This window comes from Acomys russatus, chromosome 4 (assembly GCF_903995435.1).
Source record: "Acomys russatus chromosome 4, mAcoRus1.1, whole genome shotgun sequence".
Taxonomy (NCBI): Eukaryota; Metazoa; Chordata; class Mammalia; order Rodentia; family Muridae; genus Acomys; species Acomys russatus.
In genome coordinates this window covers 250,389-276,930 of record NC_067140.1, presented here as the reverse complement: position 1 = coordinate 276,930, position 26,542 = coordinate 250,389, and the positions used below count along the sequence as shown (strand labels likewise).

At 48.8% G+C, this 26,542-nt stretch overlaps 1 protein-coding gene across 3 annotated transcripts; it reads left to right on the top strand.

The window, feature by feature from the left end:
- The first annotated feature begins 3,380 nt into the window (after positions 1-3,380).
- Entpd6 (ectonucleoside triphosphate diphosphohydrolase 6) lies at positions 3,381-26,197 on the top strand. 3 transcript variants are annotated; one of them, XM_051143444.1, is made up of 14 exons: positions 3,381-3,476; positions 7,202-7,529; positions 10,473-10,549; positions 13,928-14,071; positions 15,719-15,794; positions 17,265-17,300; positions 18,184-18,272; positions 19,128-19,207; positions 19,674-19,738; positions 20,937-21,038; positions 22,464-22,601; positions 24,023-24,079; positions 25,515-25,627; positions 25,852-26,197. In XM_051143444.1, exons 2-14 carry the CDS (start codon positions 7,238-7,240, stop codon positions 25,948-25,950), a joined length of 1,368 nt encoding a protein of 455 aa, XP_050999401.1. In that variant the 5' UTR covers positions 3,381-3,476; positions 7,202-7,237; the 3' UTR covers positions 25,951-26,197. The 3 variants fall into 3 exon arrangements, 2 of the variants coding, with proteins under 2 accessions (XP_050999401.1, XP_050999402.1); XM_051143445.1 differs by lacking the exon at positions 13,928-14,071; XR_007830490.1 differs by lacking the exons at positions 19,674-19,738; positions 24,023-24,079; positions 25,515-25,627; positions 25,852-26,197 and having other exon boundaries at positions 22,464-22,497.
- The last annotated feature ends 345 nt before the right edge of the window (positions 26,198-26,542 follow it).

The window sequence follows — 26,542 nt, the reverse complement described above, 5'->3', positions numbered from 1 at the left end:
CGGAAGCTCTAACTAGACAGAAATCTGTGCATATGTTATTCAAATATAGATAAAACAATGAATTTGGAAAATTCCTATAACAATACCAAAATATCCTGAAAAAAATAAATAAAAACTTGACCTTAGAAATGAAATCAGAAGAGCCGGGCGTGGTGGCACATGCCTTTAATCCCAGCACTCGGGAGGCAGAGGCAGGTGGATCGCTGTGAGTTCGAGGTTAGCCTGGTCTACAAAGTGAGTCCAGTACGGCCAAGGCTACACAGAGAAACCCTGTCTCGAAAAACAAAGCAAAACAAAAAGTGTGCCTCTGTGAAGGACAGATGGAGGTGTTCATCCACAATTAGTGAAGAGCTGCTATGAAGCGTATGAACTATGCACTGGTTACCACCTTGTCTCCGTCCAGTAACACACAGCACACTAAGGCCCAACAATCTACATAAAACATATTCATGTCCCGCAGATAGGCAGCCAGGGATAACAGCCTCCTAGACACACTGCTGGCTATCTCCCTCCTTCATTGAGGTCCAGGAAGGCTGCTAGGGTAGAAGATGTCTTAACAGTACCTGTCATCTACTTGCACCTCAGACTTTGAAAAGCAGACCACTCTAGATCTTATTATTTTACTAAGAGGAATCACAGTGTTCTGGGCTAAAGCCCTGGGGAAGGTATTGTTTCAGTTCTATCTCAAGTTCTCCCTATTTAAAAAAATATATTTATTAATTTATTCATATTACATCTTAATTGTTGTCCCATCCCTTGCATCCTCCCATTCCTCCCTCCCTCCCATTTTCCTCTTACTCACTTCCTCTATGACTGTGATTGAGGGGGGCCTCTTCCCCCTGTATATGCTCATAGGGTATCAAGTCTCTCCTTGGTAGCCTGCTATCCTCCCTCTGAGTGCCACCAGGCCTCCCCATCCAGGGGACGTGGTCAAATATGGGACACCAGAGTTCATGTGAAAGTCAGACCCCACTCTCCACTCAGCTGTGGAGAATGTCCTGTCCATTGGGCAGATCTGGGTAGGGGTCAAGTTCTCTCTTGTCTCAAGATGTTGCCTTCCTAGGACACTGGGTTGTTCTAAGATGACCAAGACCTTGGCTGCAGCTGCTTCTGGGAAAGTTAACCTTATCTCCTTCACCTTCCAGGATGTGCTGTCTGCCACAAGCACTAAAGAGAACAGCAAGGAGATGGCAGTCAGCAAGGGGACGCTTTACTACTATTAGAATGCTGATGTCATAGGCAGACTCCAGTTGTAGGCTCCATGTATGAAAATGCTAGGTGCTGGGCAAGCACTGCTGCTCAGGGCAGGTAACATCTCTTGTTCTCAAGAAGCTAACCCTTCAGTAGTGGAAACAGAAAATGAGCCACGAAACAAGCCAGCAAACGATGATGGGCGTGACTTATAATGTAATACCAAGATTGCCCGGATCACGAGACCCCTGAAATGACCACCAGGACTCGATACAGATGCAACATACACAGGGTCCTGTATTATGGGCTTAAGCCTCGGGTCACAATCCTTCCTGATGCAGCAGGATACGAGAATGACACCAGAGCTTCAAGGGCAACAGATTTATAAGGGGGAAAACTGTAATTGGGGGTTGGGGTCACAGGGAAGTAAGGAAAAAACCATTAGCGGGGTTTGTGGGTCTCAGGAACGTCAACCTTCAGGCAGGTTGGGTCCAGGGGGCTGAATCTCCAGGGAAGCTGCTTTATCTCAGCGGATCATTGGGCGTTAATTGTATCTAATGGCTCTGGAGGAGTTTCTGGAGAGCGCTGGCAGGTCTAGTTTATGGCAGTGCGCGGTCATTCCCAGAACACAGGAAGAGGTGAAGTCACCTGGAGAACAAGTTCTCACAGAACACTCACAGACCACAGCATTAGTTGCAGAATATACATTACATATAGAATATGGCATTAATTTTGCCCTTACAGTACTATGAAGGGAACACACAAAGAATGATAGAGAATAGCTAGGAGAGGGCATTGTAAATGAAACAGTCTGAAAAGGTGGAACTATAGTAACTTAAGAATGAGAAAAGATTCCCCCAAAAAGGAAATACCGGATAGAATAGCTTTCCATGCAGTGAGTAATAGCATATGCATAACTAAGAGAAATTCTAGAATATGAGAGACATATGGTGAAAATGGAGGAGGTGGTAAAGATGTGAGGGAGGCGGACAGGAGGAGGGCTATTACAGGTCCCATGAACAAAATTCAAAACACTAGAAAATTAAGTCAAAACTGTGAAGTGCAGTTTTTCTACTACTGGTTAGCAAAGAACCAAAAGCTTGGAAGGACTCCGCTGATGGAGATGTGGGGAACCCACGCTTTCACACATTATTTGTAAGAGTGTTAATTAGTACAACGACTAAAGAGAAAATTCAGCCGTATCTATGGAGTTGTTTTCAAGGGCATATCGCTTATCATAGCCAACCCACTGCTAAGACTCCTATAGTACACCCACAGTGGGTAGCAAGAAAGCGTTGCTTGGGATTCGGTAGTGTTATTTACAACAACAGCAAACAGGTGGGAGGGGGTCGTATTTTAAGATCCACCAAATAAGAGAACATATAGACTTCTGTTGTAATCAAATCTCAGGAGTTGGATTAGTAAGACAAGGCAAGGCCCAATCAGCTTCTGGCGTGGCCATCCACAATGGTTTCGTGGGGTTACTAGGGGTTGCCAATCCTGCTTTCACACTGTCCCACTCACTCCCTAGTACCCTCGCTTGACCATTAGACTCCTTGCTTCTGGGCTTCTCCAGCCAACAGACAGATAAGTCCACCAGGACCAGGGCCAATGTATAGACACCGTCAAGTGGGCATACAGAAGAGGAGCCTCGGTCTGGTGGAGAAAGGACAGCCAACTTGGGGAACATTCAGACAGAAGAACTAGGGACATACACTCAGGATCTCCCTGCAGTTATGAGCGCGCAACCTGTGGCTTGTAAGACATCAGAAAATATGACCTAGGATAAAGAAGGCTTGATGGCACTGCATTTTCTATTGTGAATGCCTATCTTATCTCTTTTTCTCGTAAAAGCAAAAGAAGAAGCAACCCGGGTGTGGGTTGTGGAGGGATCCAGCGGGAAAGCCTAAAAAAGGACAAGGTGATTGAAGAGAGTGAAGTAACTCCTACACCAGTTAAAATAAGGCTAAGTTCCAGAGCTCTCAAGGGCAGAAAGAAAAACAGATAACAAACCAAAAACCACCTCTCAAGCGCACCTCGGCTACTGCGCTTGCGTAGCTGGCAAGCGCCACAACGCATGCGTGTTAATTCCGTCCCGCCCACCCAGTGACACAAAGTGCAAGCAGGCGGGGACAGCTTCTCTGGAACTGTTGGATCGGGTTCCAGGCGTGAAGGTTGTGTTGACGCGAACCGCGGCTGGAGAGCTGGGCGCTCGGTGTGTAGTCGCTCTCTCTGCCTCCGGGTACGCCACTACCTCCCCTGAGGGTCCGAGGACGCCGTGCAGGGTAAGCGGGGCCAGCGGAGTGTGCTTGGCCGGGATGATTGACTACAGTGGAGCTCCCCACGCGCGCGAGTAACGGGGTACCCAGTGGTGTGGGTCCAAGTGCCTGGCACCTTCCCGAGCCAGGAGACAGCTCCTGATGGGAGGCCTCAGGGTCTCTTACGCACCGGGTCTTCTTCTGTCTTTCCGTCCAGGCTGCGTAGCCCTCGTAGAACGCACTCCACTGTAGGTAGGGCTCCTGCAGTGTTGTGAGCTACGCTGTAGGCCAAGCACAGCAGGGGTCTCTGCCCGAGGGCTGCCCACCGCCCTGCACGTCCATTCATTCGGCTGGCTTGTGCTGACCCGCCCCCAGCAGAACCAGGCCCAAGCCCCTCCCATCCCGCTCTGCGCAGTACAGCTTTGGAAGCTCAGGAACCGGGAAACCCTGTGTTTCCATTGTGCAGAAGGTGGGAACCGTGTAGTGACCGGGAAGAGCTCGCCGGGGGTCTGGGTGATTCTGTCTAAGTTGGTGTGTTGCCACAGGTGCTTCAGGCTAAAGGCGGGAGAGGTCCTGGTGTGGACACCCAGAACGGAGAAGGACGGAGAATCAGAGCGAACAGGTTTTTAATTTTAAGAGCAGCTGCCAAGTACCTGGGTAGTTTGGAGATTATACTGCTGTGTGGACAGAGCCCTTCACCCTGAGTCTTTCCAAAGAAATCAGTCGCCTGAAAATACCTGGGCCATTTATATTTCTGCAGGCACTTGTACCCCCACAATCCTGTGTGGTAAGCCATGCATCCTCCGTCACAGGGAGTATAGTGAAGTCTCATAGCCACAGTAGGAAAATCTCAGACACCTGGGAAGGAGATTCCCTAGGGAGAGGTAGATGACTGATTCCAGACGCTTTCCTGGGGCACTGCAGTGCGCTGGAGGGGGGTGAGTAGCGTTGAGGAGAGGTTTCCCTGTTCCTCCTACCATTGTATTAACAGCAAGCATGAAGATAGATCCAGAAATCGAGGTTTTGTTGCTGTTTGTTTGTTTGTTTGTTTGTTTTTGTCCCTCTCCTGCCCTGGAAGGGGTGTAAACTAATCTGGTGTGTATCTGAGCCCCTTCCTGGAGCCTTGTGGACAGAACCCGAGACATGCACAGCTCTTTGTGTGCTCAAGTCTGGACAAATCTATAAGGCATGGCACCGTGCAAAAAATAAATCAGGAAGCGGTCTTCACAGGGCTGTTCATGTATGGGTTTGTTTGTTTGCTTGCTTGTTTTTCCTACAGGAAGAAATAAGTGATGCTTTGTTAGTGTGCTTTATTTCTGGACACATACTTAGCATGTGCCTCAGTCATTTGCAACCATGGCTGGCTTAGTTCCTGTTCTTTAATGCAAACCTGGAAAAATCCGGCAGCTGCCAGCTCAAATCAGATCCAGCCTCCTCTCTTCCCCTTCTAACACCACACCTCTGACTCCTGTCTGTACCTGGCAGGAGGTGGGCCTCTCCAGGCCACACCTCTGACTCCTGTCTGTACTTGACAGGAGGTGGGCCATACCTCTGTTAGCCTCCACATGCTGCTTCCTGTTCCACCTCCTGCTCATTCCCCACTTGGCTTTACTTCAGACTGTTTAAAAAAAAAAACAAAAACAAAAAACAAAACCACCCAACTCTGTTCTGTGAAGTGCAAACTAAGGTTGACTTGTTTTCCTCACGAACCTTTTGGGAGTCTGATCAATATATACCCACCCCTGGGTATTAGACATAGAGAAAAGTGATTGGTCCTTCCTGCAAGCACCTTGGCTGTCAACAAACACTTCAACCTAACAGAAGAAAGTTGATGTTTAGAGTTGGGCCTCTGAGACTTGGAGGTGCCTGTAGACCAGCCTGTCTGGTTCTGGTCCTGTGCCCCCGATTGTGTGTTCTGTTTGGATTGTTACTATCACCCTGAGCTTGCTGATGTGTAAACGCAATGATTGTTGGCCTGATTTTTTTTTAAAGATTTATTTATTTATTACATATACAGTGTTCAGCCTGCACTCCAGAAGAGGGCATCAGATCCCACTGTAGATGGTTGTGAGGCACCATGTGGTTGCTGGGACTTGAACTCAGGACCTCTGGAAGAGCAGCCAGTGCTCTTAGCCTCTGAGCATCTCTCCAGCCCCTGGCCTGATAATTTATACAACTATCATCAGGTTGTCTTCAGTAGACTCTTCTGTTTACAGGTTGCGTGCCGGGGCACTCAGAGCACATGATAAAGATGTTCAGGCTGAAGTCAGCCTTTGATCTCAGCACCTGCGAGCACGCCTTTAATCCCAGCACTGGGGAGGCAGAGGCTGGCGGATCTCTGAGTTTGAGGCCACCCTGGTCTACAAAGAGAGTTACAGGACAGCCAGGGCTGTTACACACAGAAACCCTGTCTGAAAAAACAAAAACAAAGAACGAAACAAACAAAAAAGATGTTCATGTGGGGAAGGCAGTGGCAATAGAATTTTAGGAGAGGCTTGGGGATGAGGTCGGAATTGGACAAAATTGGCCCAATTGATGACTGAGCATTCTGGCAATGCACAACTCACAGAGATCCACCTACCTCTGCCTCCCAAGTGCTGAGATCAAAGGCATGTGCCACATCGCCCGGCGTCAGCCTAACATCTTTATGCATAAAAGGCCCGGGACAGGTGGAAGCTGAGGTTTCAAGGTTAAGGGAGTCACTGGACTGCCTCCTTGGAATGCCTGGGCAAGGATTAAAGGTTTGGAATAAGTTGCAAGTGCCAGGCCTTAGCAAGTGATGGATGAGATGTGAACTTGAGAGCAGTGGGGTAGCTCTCAAGTTCAGTAGGATCAAGTGAGGCTCAAAGAAAGGCAGGAGTTGGTCACTGGCATCTGCCAAGAGACCTTTCTGAGCCCTACATGTGGCAGGAACTGGGGAAGGTTTTGTCTTGTTTTCTTCCCTCAGTTTGGGCCTCTTCCCTGGGCCTGGAGCTCAGTCAGAGGCAGTATCTACATGACCTGAGCTGTTTGTCTAAGACTAAGACCAGAGATGGAGCCAAGGAAGGGCTGCTCTGTGTACATGGCGCTGCACTCCCCTGCCTAGGACTGCTGCTACTCCACAAAGCAGGCCAGCCACAGGGTCGCTCTGCCCTTTGTCCTGGTTCCCAGGTGACGTGTCCCGTGCCCCTCTACAAAGTTTATTTTAACTTCTGTTCTCTGTGGCTATTCTCCTGCATATTTAATTTCCAAATAATGTCCTAAGTCATGTGATGGTCCTCCGTGAGCTGCCACCTTGCAGAGGGGCCCTTGGAGGTATTAGCCTGCCCTGGTCACACGCTGTTTCCAGCAAGACACAAGTCCTACTTGTAGCCCATACTACCAAGCCTCCTATGTTCCCAAGTCTGATGTTTTACACCTGTTCACTGTGATTGGTCAAATGGTTTTAAGCCCTCGGGAAAGTAAAAGCACAGTCTCTGACTAGAGTGTGAGTAAAAGATTTGGAGAATGGGTGGATCATATGGGTCCAGGTGGTCACCTGGAGTGGCCTGTGGACACTGGGCTCTTTGATACAAGCAGCAGCATGTCTCAGTGTGTTTTGTTTGGAGATTACCCAGTGTTCATAACCCTCAGTTCTGGACCATCCATTCCCAGAATCGTCAAGAAAAGCAACTCCTGGGGGAGGGGGTGCATACTTTGTCTCCAGACCTGGGAACTTCTGATACACTGTCGGCTACAGGCTAATGTGATTTGCCTAATTATTCTCCTTTCAGCCAGCAGTGGCTACAAAGTCCCCAGCAGACTGAGAAATGAGAAAAATACCAAACCATGGGACTCTGCGAATGACAAAGGTGGCATACCCCCTCGGACTGTGTGTGGGCCTGTTCATCTACGTTGCCTATATCAAGTGGCACCGGGCCTCTGCAGCCCAGGCCTTCTTCACCCTTGCTGGGGCTGCCTCGGGGGCACGGTGGACCCAGCAGGCCTTCAGTGCCCCAGGCTCAGCTACGCATAGCCATGAGGTCTTCTATGGGATCATGTTCGATGCTGGGAGCACCGGCACCCGCATCCACGTCTTCCAGTTTGCCCGGCCGCCTGGAGGTATCTGTCTGACTCTGAGCCATTATAGGCACAGACACTGGTCTGCCTTCGCCCCTCTCAGGGCAAGGCCCTTGAGGACTCCTTCCTTCAGAAAATAGTGTGGGCTTGAGCCTTTGTCCTAGAGTAACCTGGAAACCTGTTAACATGAAATTATTAAGGCACTGGGAAGCTGGGCGTGGTGGCGCATGCCTTTAATCCCAGCACTTGGGAGGCAGAGGCAGGTGGATCGCTGTGAGTTCGAGGCCAGCCTGGTCTACAAAGCGAGTCTAGGACAGCCAAGGCTACACAGAGAAACCCTGTCTCAAAATAAAATAAAATATGTCTTTAGCCGGGCGTGGTGGCGCATGCCTTTAATCCCAGCACTCAGGGAGGCAGAGGCAGGTGGATCGCTGTGAGTTCGAGGCCAGCCTGGTCTACAAAGTGAGTCCAGGATGGCCAAGGCTACACAGAGAAACCCTGTCTCGAAAAACCAAAAAAAAAAAAAAAAAAAAAAAAAGGCACTGGGGCAAAGCTCAGTGGTAGAGCACATATATAAGGCCCGGGTATGAGCGCCAGACCACTTGAAAAATTGCAGTTACTAAGAGACACTTATTCAGTGGGTACATGCCTCTGAATTCCCCAGGAGCCCAAGGCTCTTCTTACACTAGTGAGCAGTTACTACCATTGATAAGCAGCCAAGACCCTAGATAGCAGCCAGTGGCCTGTCCCCTCCCTGTGTCCATAGCAGGCCTTGTGGCGGAACCTGTGATTCGGGCTATGTCATGTTGATATTGGGAGGTCTCAAGGCAGGACACAATTTCAGACTCCGGCCGGCTGTGGGTCCTAAGAGCCTAGTATGGCACTGAGAAGTGGTCTGGACTTTAGGCCCTACCAGCTTTGCTTCCCAGGAATTGGGGGCGTTAGATGGAAGGTGGGTGCTTCTCTCCAGGACCTCTTGGCTGCCTGGCTCTTTATTCAGCCTTCCCTGTTGCCCTAAAAGCTGTCCTCTTTTGTGCATCTGACCTTCAGCCAGTCAGCTTTCTGTCCCTCGGTTTTCTTTGTTCCTGTCCCATATCCAGGTCCCTGGTGGAGCTAGCTGCTCTGTCAGCATGAGACTGTCCCCCTCACCCCCCAGTACTTCTTGCCCAAGCTGTAGTAGCCTGTTTTACTCACTTCTGATTTAATTAGTGCATGTTTGGGTTAGAACTTTGCTTTAAAAGGAAAAAAAGCTATGTGAGAATAATTAAGATTAAAAAGTCTGCATCCATTTAAGGTGTTAACAGTTAAGCTGGATGTGGTGGCGCACTCCTTTAATCCCAGCCCTTGGGAGGCAGAAGCAGGCAGATCTCTGAGTCAGCCTGGTCTACATAGTGAGTCCAGGATAGCCAAGGGTACGTAGGAGACCCTGTCTACAAAACAGCAACAATATTAATAATTAGGACGAAGAGACAAACAGCCCAAGGATCATAGTGGTAAGTGCTTGGGATATATGTATGTTATGAGGTTTAGAGTCGTTTATGTTAGTTTACAAGTAGATTAGAATCAGTTTAGACTGCCCGGCTCATAGTGCTGGCAGCCTTAAAGTACGTTTCAGTCTCCCTGTGTCAGTTGTTGGCTTCTTAGGCCAAACCGATACAATTTACTGTAACAAGAATTAAGAAGTTAATCTTGCTGACTCGACAGCATAAATGATGCTCTGTCCTTTTGTAAGTTTGTCCAATTCATACATGATAATTTTATAGTTATCGAAGTAGCTAAACATTTAGGTTCCAGATCTACTTGCCCATCTCCAAAATTGGTTCTGAAACCAAATGTAATGGTGTTCGGGAGGAGTTGCTCAGTGGCAGAACATTTTTCTATAGTCTTCCACTCTACCAGCTGAGCTGTGGATGGATCCACAAATTTCCAAATTTCCAAATTTCCAGAAAAAAAAAATGTAAGTTAAGGGAGTTTGTCTTTAGAGAGAACAGTCTGTGAAAAGTTTTGTTTCTGCTTTTCTGGTCCTTTTTTTTCTTTCTTAGTCTTCAAGTTTACATATTCATATTTTGGACAGGTGTCCACAGCCACAGGACACCTCTGGACACTCACCTTGTTACAATGTAGTCCACGTCTCCTAACACCACTCAACTTCTTTCCTTTTTTTTTCCCCCGAGACAGGGTTTCTCTGTGTAACAGCTCTGGCTGTCCTGGAACTTGCTCTGTAGACTAGGCTGGCCTCGAACTCACAGATCCACCTGCCTCTGCGTCCCAAGTGCTGGGATTAAAGGTGTGCACCACCACCACCCGGCTGTCACTCAACTTCTTAAGAAAGGCGGGGGAAAAAAACCTCTCAGAAGCTTGTTCAGGGCCCGTATAAGGATAACATCTCAGAATTATGGACATAATTTTTGGTTTTTGGTTTTTTAAGATAGGGTTTCTCTGTGTAGCCTTGGCTGTCCTGGACTCATTTTGTAGACCAGGCTGGCCTCGAACTCACAGAGATCTACCTGCCTCTGCCTCCCTGAGTGCTGGGATTACAGGCGTGCGCCACCACGCCCGGCTTATCATTTTTTATTTTACAGTTTAAGATCATTTATGTTGTTAAATCATCAAGAATTTTCTTAAAATTTAAATAACTTATCTGCAGTAAAGTTGGGGTATGAGTTGTTTGTTTACATTTTGCAGTGCTGGAATCAATTCCAGGGTCTTTAACATGTTAGGCAAACACGCTCACCCCAGCCTGAGACACACACATACACATGCACACATGCATGCAAGCACAGGCATTTAATAAAGGAAAGCTCGGGTACAAACTAGGTCTTTTACTCAGCTGAACTAGATTGAAGAATTTAAGCAGAAATAATCCCGCTTAACTGGTCTCCATGATTAGGCCTTTGCTCTTAACACCAGCTATTCTCCGTTGTATATATTTATATTCTTTGTATATATTCCTAGTTAACATCTTTTTAAAATGTTTCCCTTTAGAAACTCCCACGTTGACTCACGAAACCTTCAAAGCACTGAAGCCTGGGCTTTCTGCTTATGCTGATGATGTTGAAAAGGTAACCATCCTCTACATCTGTGTATCTCCCAATGCCCTTTGACTGCCTTACTAGCCAGCCCCTTATGTTTGGATTTTTTTTTTTTTTTTTTTGAGGCAGGGTTTCTCTGTGTTGCCTTGGCTGTCCTGGACTCACTTTGTAGACCAGGCTGGCCTTGAACTCACACTGATCTGCCTGCCTCTGCCTCTGGAGTGCTGGGATTAAAGATGTGCCCCACCATGCCCAGGCAAACCAGCTCCTTCTGAACTGGATCGTTGGCCATCATCAGAGAGAAAGGTGTCTTCCTTGCTGGTACTGCTTTGGGTATGCTGTGCCCCTAGTTAGAGAGGTAGAGAGTACAGGTCTCACCCACCACTGTGCAATACATCATGAGGCCCTCGCCCTGATCCTTATGCAGTTCAGAAGCTCACATGCACAAATGGACAGAAACATTATTTGGGGCATTAGAGAGATGGCTCAGTGGTTAAGAGCACTGACTGATCGTCCAGAAGACCCAGGTTCAATTTCCAGCACCTACATAGCAGCTTACTAAACCACCTGTAATTCTAGTCCCAGGGAATCCAGTGCTGCCTTCTGGTCTGTGTCGGTGTTACACACGTGGTGCACAGACATGCATGCAGGCAAAGCACTCATACAAGTAATAAAATGAAAAAGAAGGCTATATTTAGACTTTAAAAATTTTTTTGTATTAGCCATATAAGTTTTGCATAATAACTCTGTGATCCAGGGGGCTAAAGAGAGTGCCTGAGGCTTCCCAAGGCTAGGCCAGTGCTCCGATACTGAGCTACGACTCCCATCTACAGTTGTAATTTTAATTTCTTACTGCAGTTCTTCTGATTGAAGGTATAACATTTACTAAAACAAAGCATTAATGTTAAAACTCTCAGGCTAGGGCTAGCAGAGAAGCTTAATGCTAAAGTGCTTGCCTGGCATGCCTGATACCCTGGCTTCATCTCCAGCACTCGCCCTTCAAAAAATAAATAATAGATGCAAAACACACATAATTTATGAAAGCCACAAGCCAAATAAATGTAAAAGAATAAATAAGTACAACGCAGACTTCCTTAAAGTGGAATAAGGATTTCTGTAAGCGTGTAGCATTTAGGCTTCTGATGCTCTTGGTACTTCAATGGTCTTGCATAGGTGAGCTGAGGACACCTAGCTTTCTTCTAACAGAAACTGCTTGCTCATAGGGTTGTCACTTCCCTGTCATTCCTTTTCTTCTTCTTTCAAATGCTGGGTTTGAAACTTGGGGCCTCTCATGTGTTAGGCAAGTACCCACCACCAAGCCACATCCTTAGCCCAGTTCCAGCATTCCTCCATCCCTGAGCTAGTTGGTTTTTCCGGTCCATAGCTGCATCATGGCTTCAGACAGGGTAGTGCAGGGCTTGGCTATACAACAGAGGAATTAGTGATTCAAGGGTGGCCATCCAGTTAAACCAAATTGAATTTCGTATGTTTCGATTAATAAACTTGTGGGATTTTTAAAATCCAACCTGTAGATACATGACACACACAGTGTCCCTGCTGCCTCCAGTACATGCCCTACCTTTTCACGGAGCCTTCACGAGCTCTTTTGTGTGTCCTTGGACAGATACTTGAGAACTCTCCCTGTTTTTATTTTGCATACAGAGTAGGGAGGGACAGTCTGTCATCTAACACACACTCCATTACCCACAGGTTCAAGGGCATCTTTGGGTGGATTTGTGGAATAGGAGTTCTGGATAAAAGGAGAGTGAGGCAGCCGGGCGAGGTGGTGCACACCTTTAATCCCAGCACTCAGGAGGCAGAGGCAGGCAGATCTCTGAGTTCGAGTCCAGCCTGGTCTACAGAGCAAGTCCAGGACAGCCAGGCCTGTTACACAGAGAAACTCTGTCTTGAAAAACAAAAAAGAGAGAGAGAGAGAGAGTGAGGCATGGAGAGATGGGTCAGAGGTTAAGAGTACTGACTGCTCTTCCAGAGGTCCTGAGTTCAATTCCCAGCAACCACATGGTGGCTTACAACCATCAATAATGTGATCTAATGCTTTCTTCTGGCATGCAGGCATAAATGCACACAGAGCACCGTGTACATAATAAATAAATCTTTTTTTTATTGAATTTTTGGCTGGGCCTTTAATCCCAACACCCAGGAGGCAGAGGCAGGTGAATTACTGCGAGTTCGATGCCAACCTGATCTACAAAACGATTCTAGGACAGCCAAGACTACACAGATAAACCCTGTTTCAAAAAACCAAAAAGGAAAAAAAAAGTGAATTTATCTTTAGACAGGCTTTAACCAATTTTTGTGTACATGCTAAGCCACACTTTGAGCTCACTGGAAAGTCATAGGACCTCTCAATGGGGTCTCATGGGACTCAGTTCTACAAGGGGACCTAGAATTTGCTAGTTTCCCCATGCCCGTGACATCAGGGAAGTCACAGCCCTATGACTGGTGAGGGGTGGTGTCTTAGGGTCGCTATTGCTGTGATAAGCACCATGACCAGAAGGCAAGTTGGGGAGGAAAGAGTTTATTCGGCTTGCACTCCCACATTTCAGTCTATCAATGAAGAACAGGAACTCAAACAAGGCAGGAACCTAGAGGCAAGATCTGATGCAGAAGCCATAGAGAGGTGCTGTTTATTGGCTTGTTCATCATGGCTTGTTCAACCTACTCTCTGACAGAGCCCAGGACCACCAGACCAGGGATGGTACCACTACCACCTAAGAGCTGGGCCCTCCCTGATCAATCACTAGTTAAGAAAATGCCCTACAGCTGGATCTTCTGGAGGTTCAGTTGAATTTCACTCCTTTCAGATAACTCTAGCTTGGGTCAAGGTGACACAAAACTAGCCAGCATAGGTGGTGACAGGCATAAGTCTTGCTCAGATAGCGTAGAAGTTACTCTAAAAGGAGCATCTGCCTCATGGTTCCTGACCTGTTTTCACCTGTCACGTTCTATGCCAAGGGCTCTCTTCTATGTTCTGACCCCTTGTGTTCTCACAAACATCCAGTGCTACTTGATACAATACTCCTGCTGACTTTGAAAATTAGAGAAAGGGGCCAGGAGCTGGATAGATGAGTAAAGGCAATGGCTTCAGATACCTGAGTTCGAGTCACAGAATCCACATAAAAAGCCCAGCGTGGCAAGTCAGCTAGTCTGTATAAGGCATACAGCAGGAGAAACAAGAGAGGCCGTGCCTATACAAGGTGGAAGGTGAGAACTGACTCCTGGAAGTTGTCCTCTCTTCTCTACATGTGACCATGTCCATGTGTGCACACACACACAGTCACCAAATTTAATTTTGAATTAAATAGTACATTTGATATACATTTTAAAGGGTGGTGGTAACTGGGTAGTGTGTAGAACAGCCTTGCTTTGCTTTTGTAACATCCACAGAGTGCTCAGGGGATCCAGGAGCTTCTGAATGTTGCTAAGCAACACATCCCATATGACTTCTGGAAGGCCACCCCTCTGGTCCTCAAGGCCACAGCTGGTTTGCGCCTGCTGCCGGGAGAAAAGGCTCAGAAGTTGCTGCAAAAGGTAAGCTTAGCCATTCCCCCAACTGGAGGGTGGCTGAGGGTCAGTAAAAATGCTAACCTTGTGGGCATGACGGTGCACCCCTGTCACCCCAGCACCTGGGTGGCACAGCAAAATCAAGCCAGAGGCCAGTCTGAGCCACAGAGTGAGACTCTGTACTGGCTCAGGACAAAAGAGCCACTAACCTTCCAGCTAGTGTCAAATAGGACACAGAAGAGGACAACCATGGAATGTTCACATTGTCACTGTCACTGTTAGGGATCTTCTATGTGACATTTTGTGTGTGTGTGTCTGTGGTTTTTCGAGACAGAGTTTCTTTGTGTAGCCTTGGCTGTCCTAGACTCACTTTGTAGACCAGGCTGGCCTTGAACTCACAGCGATCCACCTGCCTCTGCCTTCCAAGTGCTGGGATTAAAGGCATGCACCACCATGCCCGGCTCTATGTGACATTTAAGAAGACAACTTTTGCTTTAAAATTGCCTTGTACTTCTGCCTCCAGGTGTGTGAGCTGAGCCTGAGCTCAGATGTGACTGCCCAAGAGATCCTTAGCCTCGTCTCGAGTCCAAGTGCTTCTTGGGGGGCCTTATGTCTCCAGACAGCCACTTTGTACTCTCTACTGGGGCTGCATCCTCATCCCAAGATTGCATTTCTAATTTTCTTCCCATTCATCAGTTTGAAAAGATAGTCTTCCTCAACCTCTAGATTCTTATTTTTCTTTTTCTTTTTTTTTTTTTTTTCTCCCATCTTTTAGAGTCAGGATCTCTCTGTGTAGCCTTGGCTGTCCTAGACTCGATTTTGTAGACCAGGCTGGCCTCGAACTCACAACGATCCGCCTGCCTCTGCCTCTTGAGGGCTGGGATTAAAGGCATGCGCACCACCATGCCTGGCTCCACTTCTAGATTCTTATACTGTTTACTTGCGAGGTGGTGGCACGGTACACCTTCTCAGGCTACAAGGGAGCTTGGATGACCAGGGACACTAAAGTCTCTATTTCCTGAGACTCCTTAGAAAATAGAGAAAACACACCCCATTGCTCACACCTCCACCTCCCTCTGCCAGGCTCTGCTGGCCCATGTCCTTGGATCAGTGCCCCTACCTACAGACACACAGACCGTATGAGTGGTTCCCAGACTTAAGCTGTACCTCCTAGGGCCCTTGTTCTTTATGTCCCAACCCAGAGCCAGGCAATGTTTGGGGACCCCGGAGGCTGAGTGCACTTCAGTTCTCTGTAGGCCATCTTTTCTCTTAGAGCCCTGCTATCCCCAGCAGTTATAGATGAGGTATCTGGAGTGGCATATTCCTTAGCTGTCCTAGGGATAACAGCCAAGGACAAGTCTAGGGAGGATCTTGGAAGCTTAAAACAGTGTAACAGTTCTGCCTCTCAGAACACTGCAGAACCGTCAGCATTCTGTCACAGCCGTCAGCATTGTACCACAGCCAGCTGAGCAGGCAGTCCCTTGCAAGCTTCTAATCTTGCTTCTGAAGAATGAACGGGCCCTCCCTCCCTGGCTGGGGTCAAGGGTGAGATACTCACTGTGTAGACCAAGCTGACCTCAAATATTCCAAATCTCCTGCCTTAGCCTCCCAAGTTCTGGGAGTACAAGTGTACAGTTGCACACCTGGCTGAGAAATGTTTCTGTTTGCATTTAGGTGAAGGAGGTGTTCAAGGCTTCGCCTTTCCTTGTAGGAGACGACTGTGTTTCCATCATGAACGGCACAGATGAAGGTACAGTGAGAAAACTCTCATCAGTGCATGTCCCAGTCAGACAAATGACTGCTGCTGCTGCTGCTGCTGCTGCATGCACTCCAGGCCTGAGGGCGTTGTAGCTAGCCTAAGTCATGGTGTTGTTCACAGTTTTGTTGTTAGAGACAGGTTCTTATTTTGACCAGCACCAAACTGGTAGAGATAGATGAAGCCTTTGAAAACATCATGGTAAGAGCTGGAGAGATCGCTCAGAGGTTAAGAGCACTGGCTGTTCTTCCAAAGGTCCTGAGTTCGATTCCCAGCAACCACATGGTGGCTCACAACTATCTATAATGAGATCTGGTGCCCTCTTCTGGCCTGCTGGCTCACATGCAGCCAGAACACTGTGTACTTAATAAATAAATAATTTTTTTAAAAAAAGAAAAGAAAACATTGTGGTTTGGGTTTTAAGGGCATTTAAAGAACACCGGTTGTTGCCGTGCTGGGAACACTGTGGTTACATAGCTTGTTCAGAAACAGACACTGCGGTTGCTCCCTGGCTGGTGATTTCAAATGTGACCTTAAGAGTGAGTTTGTCTGGGAGGAGAGAGAACATTAGATTCTTTTCCTGCCTCCTTCAGAGGTGGAAGCTGGTGACAAAATCCTGGAAGAGACTCGACATTTGGTGATATGTTCTAGGTTTTTAGTGTGTGCTCGGCTCGCCTGGGTTCGTAATTGAACACTGCTCCTTTCTGAAGGCTGGGAATGGCCAGCTGTGGCCAGCAGTGCCCACCAGGCCCCTGATACCTGAAAACAGGTAGCGGCCCTAGATGTCAAGAGTTGAGATGGGGTCTGGAGAGACAGCTTAGCTGTTAGGAGAAGATGTAAGTTCAGTTCCTAGCTTCCATATGGTGGCTCATAACCATCTGTCACCAGGTCCCGACGCTCCAACTCTTCTTTTGGCCTCCATGGACACCAGGCACACACGAAGTCCACAGACATACACGCAAGCAAAACACAGAAAATAGGTTTCAAAACTCTTTCTTTTTCTTCCCTTCCTTCCTTTTCTTTTTCTTTCTTTTCTTTTTTGTTTGTTTGTTTTTTGTTTTTCGAGACAGGGTTTCTCTATGTAGCCTTGGCTGTCCTGGACTCACTTTGTAGACCAGACTGGCCTCAAACTCACAGTGATCCACCTGCTTCTGCCTCCCGAGTGCTGGGATTAAAGGTGTGCACCACCACGCCTGCCCCCCACCCCCGCTTTTTTTAAGATTTTATTTATTTATTGTATATGAGTGCTCTATTTGCATGCACATCAGTATGCTGGAAGAGAGCATTAGATCACCTTACAGATGGTTGTGAACCACCAAGTGGCTGAAAGAAATTGACCTCAGGACCTCTACAAGAACAGACAGTGTTCTTAACTGCTGAGCATCTCTCCATCTTTTGTTTCTTTCTTTCGTTGTTTCTTTCTTTCTTAAAAAGGAATTAAACACCTGTGCCATTCTCTTATAGGTGTTTCAGCTTGGATCACTGTCAACTTCCTGACAGGTGCGTGTCTTCTGGATGGGAAAGGCTAACGGCTGACCATCCCTAAGAAAGGAGTGCCTACCAGGCTTCCTGGAACGCAGAGGCCCCATTACCATAATGCCCAGATTCACTGTTGCTGGCTTGGAGGCAAACTGGGGTGGCAGCATGTCCAGACAGGTCAGGCAGAGTGAGCCCATATGTACATGTGTTCATAGCTGCTTACTACCCTAGCTTTTCTCTCAGCACAGCCCAGCCTGACAGCCAGTGGAGCTTTGACCTGTAATTTGTTTCTGAGAGAAGCAATGAATGAAACCTAGGCAGGTCTTAAAATATTGGCAGTGATGTGAGCACTGGTCACCTGTGCCAGAAACGTATGCTCTTGGAAACAGATTGTGAAAAGATGCTTTCAGATGATTCTCAGTGCGGCCTTTAGTGGAGAAGAGCAGTGTGTATGTAGAAAGAGGAAAGGGTTTTCCTGGCAGGTCTCACGTACACGAGGGCAGAAAGACACCGGTGGGTAGGTTGTCTACCTCAGAACTCTACCTCAGATGCTTTGGGAGGACAGAGTCTGAGATGGGACTAGTCAAAAAGGGTACCTTGCAGGGAGCACCTGTGTCAGAATAGCAAAAAAGTCGGTGTTTCCTGGGAGGTGAGGCTGGCTTGCCAGGAGATATTGAGAACAGTGTGAGTGGTCAGTGTCATCCTGTCATTCACACCAAAGCCATAGCTGTCAGAGCCCTGGCTCTTGAATACTTTTAAGTTGAATTTTTTTTAAGTGGTTGCAGCAGGTTCCCTGCCCTCTGCCTCCCGGCCCAGGGCAGCTTCTAACGTCTCTTTGATCTTCTTGGTGTCCTCATATCCTTCCTAACACAACAGCACTATGTCTTTACTTACTGTCATCCAGGCAGTCTGAAAACCCCAGGAAGCAGCAGTGTGGGCATGCTGGATTTGGGCGGAGGATCCACTCAGATCACCTTCCTCCCACGTGTTGAGGTAAGCAGCCCTGCCTGCCTCCCGAGATGTGTGCATCACAGTCAGGGCGCTGCAGCCACTCACAGGAGGTTCCTCAGAGAAGGCTCCTTGGCCACTGGAAGGCACTCTGCCCCTCTGAGTTCTTTCACAAATAACTTCCTAAATTTTAACTCTACCCACTAAAAACCAAAATAGAAAGCTGCTCTTCCGTGAGGTGAAATCAAAGGATGACTGGGAAGCATTGGTAGATACCTCCCACTCCCCACAGAGTTCCAGGAGCATGAGTGGACAGTATGGCTCATGAGTGAGAGGGAGGTCAGCCTTCTTCAAGATAAATGTTCTAAAGGAAATAATAATAAAAAGAATGCTTTTAATGCCACCTGCTATTTTACACACCTCTCTTTTCAGCCACATTTATTAACAATCACATCTTATTTCCAGTGGAGTAGAGTGTGTAAATGTACCTGTACACCTGGCAACTGAAGCCATGGTCCTGTTCACTTTATGAGAGACAGATGCTTATCTGGTCTGATTGGATTTTATGTGGCAGGAGGGGCTAGATGCCAAAGCTAGCCTAGATAAGCAAGCAGGACCTTGTCTCAGGATGATGGTGGTGGTGGTGGTAGTGGTGGTGCTCACTGGCAGAGAATCTAGAAACCCTGGTTTGATGATCCCTAATATAAACAGAAAAACAGAAGAAAGCTTCTCCTAAGGCAAAACACTGACCCCAGATGGATTTGATTTTTACTGCTTGCTCCTCTTTGATCTAGTCAGAGACTAAGTGGAAAGCTACCCAAGTGTCACTGTCCCTCCACTCGACTCAGGGAGGAGGACATGGTTTTCTGGAGGCAACAATAGCTTCCTGTTTTTCCCCAGGGTACCCTGCAGGCCTCCCCACCCGGCCACCTGACGGCGCTGCAGATGTTTAACAGGACATACAAACTGTATTCCTACAGGTGGGTTTGCTCACTCCTGGTGCACCCCCCCCCCATTCCTGCCTTATGGTGGGGGACCCTTTCCCCATGTAGATGCCGGATCCCAGAATCCCTTGTGCCAAGACACCGCCTGGCCCTTCTCATCCCGCCGCCCCTGCTTCTCCTTCTGCCTGCTTCCTTTTTAATTGACTTTAAAATCATATTCTTCTTTGGTGCTTGTTCTGCTCTCCTTTGGGGAGGCTTGAAAAAACTAAGAGCTGCTAGGCACATGGCACTTGGAGTAGGTGTTTCTTTCAGAAGGGCTCTTGCCCCCTTCACTGCCATATGCATGTACAGCTTCTGTAAGAGCTCGTGACAGGCTCAGCTACTTAATGGTCCAACCACAGTGTAAGGCTCATAGAAGCAGCAGGGAAGAAAGCCTTTCTTATCACATTGAGCCCAGTCAGGTGCATGTGTGGCTCAGCCTCACCAGGATTTGTCTCCACAGCTACCTGGGGCTGGGACTGATGTCGGCACGACTGGCTATCTTGGGTGGTGTGGAGGGGAGACCTGGTGAGTAGAACATTTGCTCTAGGCTCTGTCCCTCTTCTCAGTGCCTCTCCTCCTCCGCTACACAGCAGCACAGCAGCCACTGCCACCCAGCCAGCCTGAGTGGGATGGGCCCAGAGCTTGTCACAGTTGCTAAGATAGGATATGGGTGTAAGTTAGCATTCTTAAAGGAGATACTAGGGGCTTGCTAGAGAGATGGCACAGTGGTTAAGAGCTCCAGCTGCCCTTCTAGAGGACCCAGGTTCTATTCCCATCACCCACATGGCAGTTCACAACTGTCTGTAACTCGAGTCTCGGGCTCTGACGCCCACTTCTAGCCCCTGCAGATTTGACACACATGTGGTACACACATGTGTACATATATGCATGCAAAACACTCATACACATAAAATAAAAACAAAGGGAATTTTTTTATTATTAAGAAAAGGAGAGATACTAGGGAAATAATTTCTGAACCATGTCCCTGCATTTGGAATCACCTCATGTGTCAACTTTCTGTCACTGAGACAGATGACTCTTAAGAGTGTGTTTGGCTTATGGTTTTGGAGGTTTAAGCTTGCTGTGGGCCCTGTGGTGAATCAGGATGTCATGGTGGGAGCATGTGGCAGAGGATGCTGTTCACCTGCTGGCAGCAGGAGGCAAAGGAGGAAAGAGGCCCCAGTGTTTTAAGTCCAGGCCCTGGTGACCTAATCCCTCCACAGGCTCCACATACTGAAGGTATCGCTCCATCTCAGTGGCGCTAAAGGCTGAACATGCCTTTAGCACACGGTTCCCAGGCCTATTTCATGCTGGGAAGCACAGCGATACTCTGTAGCATGGTAACACCTGGTGGCACCTGTCCTTGCCAGCCTCGGCCATCTGTAAAATTGGGTTGCAGTAGTCTCTTCTAAATAGGTCATTATGATAACTGATGAACTAGCGCTTGGCCCAATGTCTGGAACCCCAGATGCCCAGAGGACGCTGCATTTCACCTGGGCCACAGGCATATTCCTGGCCAAATGAGATTGGGTGCCACACCTGTGATGGAGCAGGGCCTTTCTCCAGCTGACATTGACTGTCCTGGGAGACAGGTGTTGTTGCACCCCAGCACTCTGTTATAACATGTAGCATTCTTTGTCGGGCCCCTACCCAGTCCTTTAAGCTTTGTTTTATGGACATGGAACCGTTTTTCTTCTTACCTTCATGCTCATCTGTATTTCAGCTGAGGATGACAAGGAACTGGTCAGCCCCTGTCTGTCTCCCCAGTTCAGAGGAGAGTGGGAGCATGCTGACGTCACCTATAAGATTGCAGGACAGAAGGCAGGTAGGTGGCACTGCTCTTCAGGCTCATGAGGGTCAGTGGCAATCTGCTTCCCCCTGTGCCTTTTCCGGGCGCCTCTAAAAAGCAGACACCAACATAGACAAGGCTGTACCTTCCCCGAGAGTGCAGGTAAGCAAGAGCTGTGGCATGACAGTGAAGGCTTTTGTTGAGACCTGGGGCCTCCCCTGGCTACCTCCCTCTACGGGTTCTCTGCACAAAGTTTCCTTGTCTGTCCAAGGAGCCCAGTTATCCAACAAACCTCCAGTGAGGAACTGGCTGCCATGGGACCTGAGACAAATGGCCACATTTGGGCTCTGGCCCAGAAGCCCTGCTCTGGCCAGTTCTGTGCAGAGAGAAATGAAGGCTGCTTCCTGCCCACAGCTCTGGATACACAGCCCCCACCACCCTGTCAGCGGCCCCCACTCTGATCTCTGTTACTCTGGGTACTTTGAATTTCTTCTAGGAGAAATACTGGGCTATTGTTCCCAGGCTGAATACAGTACACACGATACATTCGGCATATCCACTTTTGGTTGTTGTGTCATCAGCCCAGCTCAATGGTCAGTTGTGCACATGGAAGGCCAGGTCTTGACACCTGCTTTGGGGGCACTCAGCAAGACAGTATCTGGGCTCCAAAGCAAAGAGTTAGATTGGGAAACCGAGACCTTGAAGCAAAAATGAACTGGAATGAGTGAGGCGTGGGAGGCAGCGGTGTTAGCCGGGAAGGCCACGCATGGCATTTGAGCCAAGGTCCAAAGCAATATGATCAGTCTGCCCAGATAGCTAACCATATTCTAGTCAGGAAGCAGATTGTGCAAAACTGGAGCCTCAGTGGACAAGGAGGTAGCGTGGCTCATCTAACCAAGGTCAGAGAGAGGAAACGGAGTCTGGGGGCCCATGGCGGATCCCTGGGAAGGATAGAGAGACTGGCTGAAGCAGGCTCATTAAAGCACTCATTGGATGACCATGGCACTTGAGTCATCTCCAGAGTCTGGCTGTTATACCATCCAGGTATATGTCCTGGCAGATAGCTCATGGCTGCCTCCCGGTCTGTGAGGTAGGGAGGTTGCAGGTTGTGCAGCTAAGTTGAAGGTCCATGCATGCTCTGAGTTAACAAGTATGGACTGAGAAACACCTACACCCCGAGAGTGGAGGGCCACCCAGGGCCAGGCAACACACCATCCAGTGTCTAGATACAGGATGCCCTTGGGGAGCACTGCACGTACTCCGGCCCCTTCATTCCTGAGGACCACAGACGGCAATGCTTTGACTCTGAACGGTTTATGTAGCTCTTGACTTAGAGTGGGGTCCCCAGAGACTACCGGTCCTACTTGTCTCTGCCATTCAAGTCAGGGCCTCCTGGGAGCTGTGGCCCATGTGTCTTGGGCTTGCTAACATTGGCTGTGTGCTTTCTCTTGCCTTTTGCAGTGGGCCTCTATGAGCTATGTGCCAGCAGGGTGTCAGAAGTCCTCCGAAATAAAGTACACAGGACAGAAGAGGCACAGCATGTGGACTTCTATGCATTTTCCTACTATTATGACCTTGCAGCCAGCTTTGGCCTTATAGGTAAGGGCTAGACCAGTCTGGGCAGACAGCTCATGCTAGCCAGTAGTGGCTTTGAGGGTCTGGTGAAGTGAGTGGGCTTAGGAGTCAATGTGATAGAGAGGCAGGAAGTGATAAGCCACTTCTTATAGGTAAGCTAGTTCCTTTTAGCCAGCTAGCAAAATGGACATCTATTCTGGCTCTAGGGCAGTTAACAGAAAGTGGCCAGGTGGGAGTGAATTGTTAAGGCAGAGGCAGTGTGTCTCAGGACAGCTTGGTTTTGATTTACTAGCCCCAGAACAGGAGCCAGGGGCACTTGCATACTCCTGACCACATCAAAGCCATTGGCATTTCAGTATAGGACCCCATTCCAACTTGGCTTGGCAGCTTTGTGGAGTCCCACTTTTGGGGCCAGTTCTGTGAGACCCCTTGCCTTGGCTTTCCTATGAATAACTTGAGCTATGTATGTGACAGTTCTGAGGAAGGGAGAAGACCCCACAGTCACCTGCCATCACTTACCATAGGCTGTGCTTGCCAAGAGACAGACATCTCACTGGGCTGTGGCCGGGAGCTGTAGGGCTGTCCAGAAGTGTGAGCCCACTGCCCACTGCTGTCATGCTGGACCTTGAAAGAGCTTAGACCACCTGTGACCGGGACACTTAGTAATGTAGTGACTCCCTGAAGCCAGAGTCCAGAGAGCCTCCCTCTCTCCCTCTTTCCCTCTCTCCCTCCCTCCCTCTCTCCCTTCCTCCTTCCTTCCTTCTCTCCCTTCCTCCCTCCCTCTCTCCCCTCTCTCCCTTCTTCCCACCCTCTCTCCCTCCCTCCCTCCCTCCCTCTCTTCCTTCCTCCCTCCCTCCCTCCCTCCCTCCCTCTCTTCCTCCCTCCCTCCCTCCCTCCCTCCCTCCCTCTCTTCCTCCCTCCCTGAGGCAGTGCAGCCCCTTCCCAGTTGAGAAACTCACATTAGAAATTCTTCTGATGACTCAGAGCTCAGGAGGCTTTTCTACTCTGTACTTCCACTGTTGCTAGTTTCAATCATTTGCTTTTTCTTGGAGGCCCAGAGATACTGGGGAAGTTCACTGGGGGACATTGCAGAGTTGGGGATAAAGGGATCCCCCTTTGCCCCCTGTCCTGAGTGTCCTGGCAGAGAAACCTGCTTACCCTGAGCTGCACCTCCTCTGATGCTACAGCTGGGATTTAGGGTTAGCTCTTTGGTGGAGCACTTGCCCAGCACACATGAGGCCCTGGACTGCAAAAGAGAAACAGAACCAGTGAGTTCGAGCAGCTCCCTGGAGCCAGCAGAGGAGGGTCGATAAGAAAAGCCTATGTCTGCATGCTGTGTGCTAGGGGGCTCCTGGTATGGGGTCCCCAGGGGCAGCCTTGAGCATTAGTGCCATCACATGCTTCTGCCATGATCCTGCTGACTTGGTGTCTCTTTTATCCAACAGATGCTGAGAAAGGAGGCAGCCTTGTAGTTGGAGACTTTGAGATAGCAGCCAAGTATGGTGAGTGTAATTGTCAGGGTGACAGGCTAGGGGGTGTGGGAGCAGCCGAAACCCCGTGTGCTTGTGATGCACACAAGACCCAGCCAGACTGCTGTGTTTGGCACCTGATTCTATCCAGTAGTCAGTGCTGAGATGTGTGTAAGGGTGTACTAGGGTCACCCAAGGCTTAAACCCCAGATGTGAAAGGCCACAGTCCCGGTGCCTGCCCTTCCTCTCCTCCCACGCCCTTTGTGCAGCCGTTCTGGGTCGCACCACCCTGGCACCCAGGACTGAATGTCATGTCCATATTCAGTTCCTCTGGTTGCAGCTCCAGGTTTGCAGTTCAGAGCAGTTAAGCTTTGTGTATTTCTCCACAGAAAGATTTCTTCTTCTTCTCCCTCCCCACTCCCACCCCTGTCCCCGGCCAAAGCGTGGTATTCTTTTTTTTTTTTTTTTTTTTTTTTTGGTTTTTCGAGACAGGGTTTTTCTGTGTAGCCTTGGCCATCCTGGACTCACTTTGTAGACCAGGCTGGCCTCAAACTCACAGCGATCCACCTGCCTCTGCCTCCCGAGTGCTGGGATTAAAGGCGTGCGCCACCACGCCCAGCAAAGCGTGGTGTTCTTATGCCTTCCCAGCACTTCTGGTTTTTCCCTGGACTTTGGGTGTCTGCATAGATTTGCCCTTCTATCAGGAATAGATTCTAGGAACTGTAGAAAAGGTTTATGAGTGTTTGCTGCACAAACATGAGGCTCTGAATTCAGATCCCCAGAACCCACTTAAAAAGCTGGGTGTGGTGGCCTGTGCTCACAAAGCCCAGGCTGTGGGGGAGACAGAGGACCACTGAAGCTTGTTGGCCACCAGCCGAGCTCCAGGTTCAGGTTAGAGACCTTGTTTAGAGAGTGATAGAGCATGGTCCCAGATGCTCTCTGTTCCCTGTGCCCACAAAAGAGCACACATAAGGGAATAAATTTAGAATCGGCTTTAGTGTCATTATCAAGCCTTAGAAAGTCTGAATTCTGGATATGACACTAGAAAGTGTCAAGGGTCTCAGATACAGAAGTGTAGTCAGGGGAGAAGATTCCACTGTTATCCCAAAGAAGAACATTCAAATCTATCTTGGTCCTGGCATCTAGGTGTAGTGGAGGTTGAGACTGGCCTGGTCTTAGGGTGACTCCACTGTAGTTTGACAATAAATCAGAAGTGAAGAGCACCAGGCAGTGGGGGTGCACACCTTTAAGTCCAGCACTTACTTAGGAGATGGAGGCAGTGGATCCCTGAGTTTGAGGTCACTCTAGACTACAGAGGAGTTCTAGGACAACCAGGGCCATGCAGAGAAACACTCATACAAAAAAGCATGAAGAACAAGATGGATGCCCACAGCAGGTGGGATTAGGGTTGTCCCACCCCCAATAAGAGATTGTCTAGAACATAACTGGGGGTGGGCATCTCTCCCAGTATGCCGCACCCTGGAGACACAGCCACCAAGCAGCCCCTTTGCCTGCATGGACCTCACCTACATCAGCCTACTGCTCCACGAATTTGGTTTTCCCAGGGACAAGGTGCTAAAGGTAAGCACTGTGTCTTGGGTGCCACATTCCACTTGTGGGGTGGGGTGCTGGGAACTGTTGACCTTACTGTTTGAATTTTTATCTCCTGTTCCCATTATTGCTTTCAAGAAACAGCCCAAGGCTGTGTCTAGCCTCCTCAGCCACGGCCTTCCTCCACAGATGCCACCCGGTCTCTGCAGCTCATGCCCACGACCCTCTCTTCTCTTTTCCTTTATCTTTTCAAGCTGGCTCGGAAAATTGACAATGTGGAAACCAGCTGGGCTCTCGGCGCGATTTTTCATTACATCGACTCTCTGAAGAGACAGAAGGTTCCTGCCTTGTAGCAGCTGAGTTCTAGTCCCCACCCTAGCCAGAGTTCCAAGGCTCCCAACTCCATGGACCCTTCTGTCCTGGAAGTGACACCATCCTTGAGCAGCCTGCACCTGGCTGAGACTCTCCTGCGTGCTGCAGCATCATCTCCTGCAGATTTGCCAGGAACATGGGACAAGTGTTACCCCTCTTCACCACACTCGCTGGGGGAGGGCCAGGCTAGGAATGCTGTCTGGCCTGAGGCCATCTCCCTGCCTTGCATACAAGTGAGCAGGGAGCCAAGTGGGGGCCCAGGGCACATGCTGAGGTAGAGATGCAGCCCTGTTCTTATCCCGCCCATCTGCAGGATTGTGGCTGCTTTTGTGTATTTCTGTGACATGAGTCTTGTTTTGTCTCCTGGCCCCTGTTTTCTCATGAGCCAGACCTCGCTCTGCCTTCCCAGAGTTGTAGGAGATGAAGTAGGCTGGCCCAGACATAGTACAACCTCAAAGGGAGCACGTCTTAAGTGTGTCCACCTCCACCTCAGGATAGACACGTGAAGTTACCTGGAGGTTTGCTGTCCCACCTTTGGATGGTGCAGCTTTAACTGGTGTGCGGACACTGAGT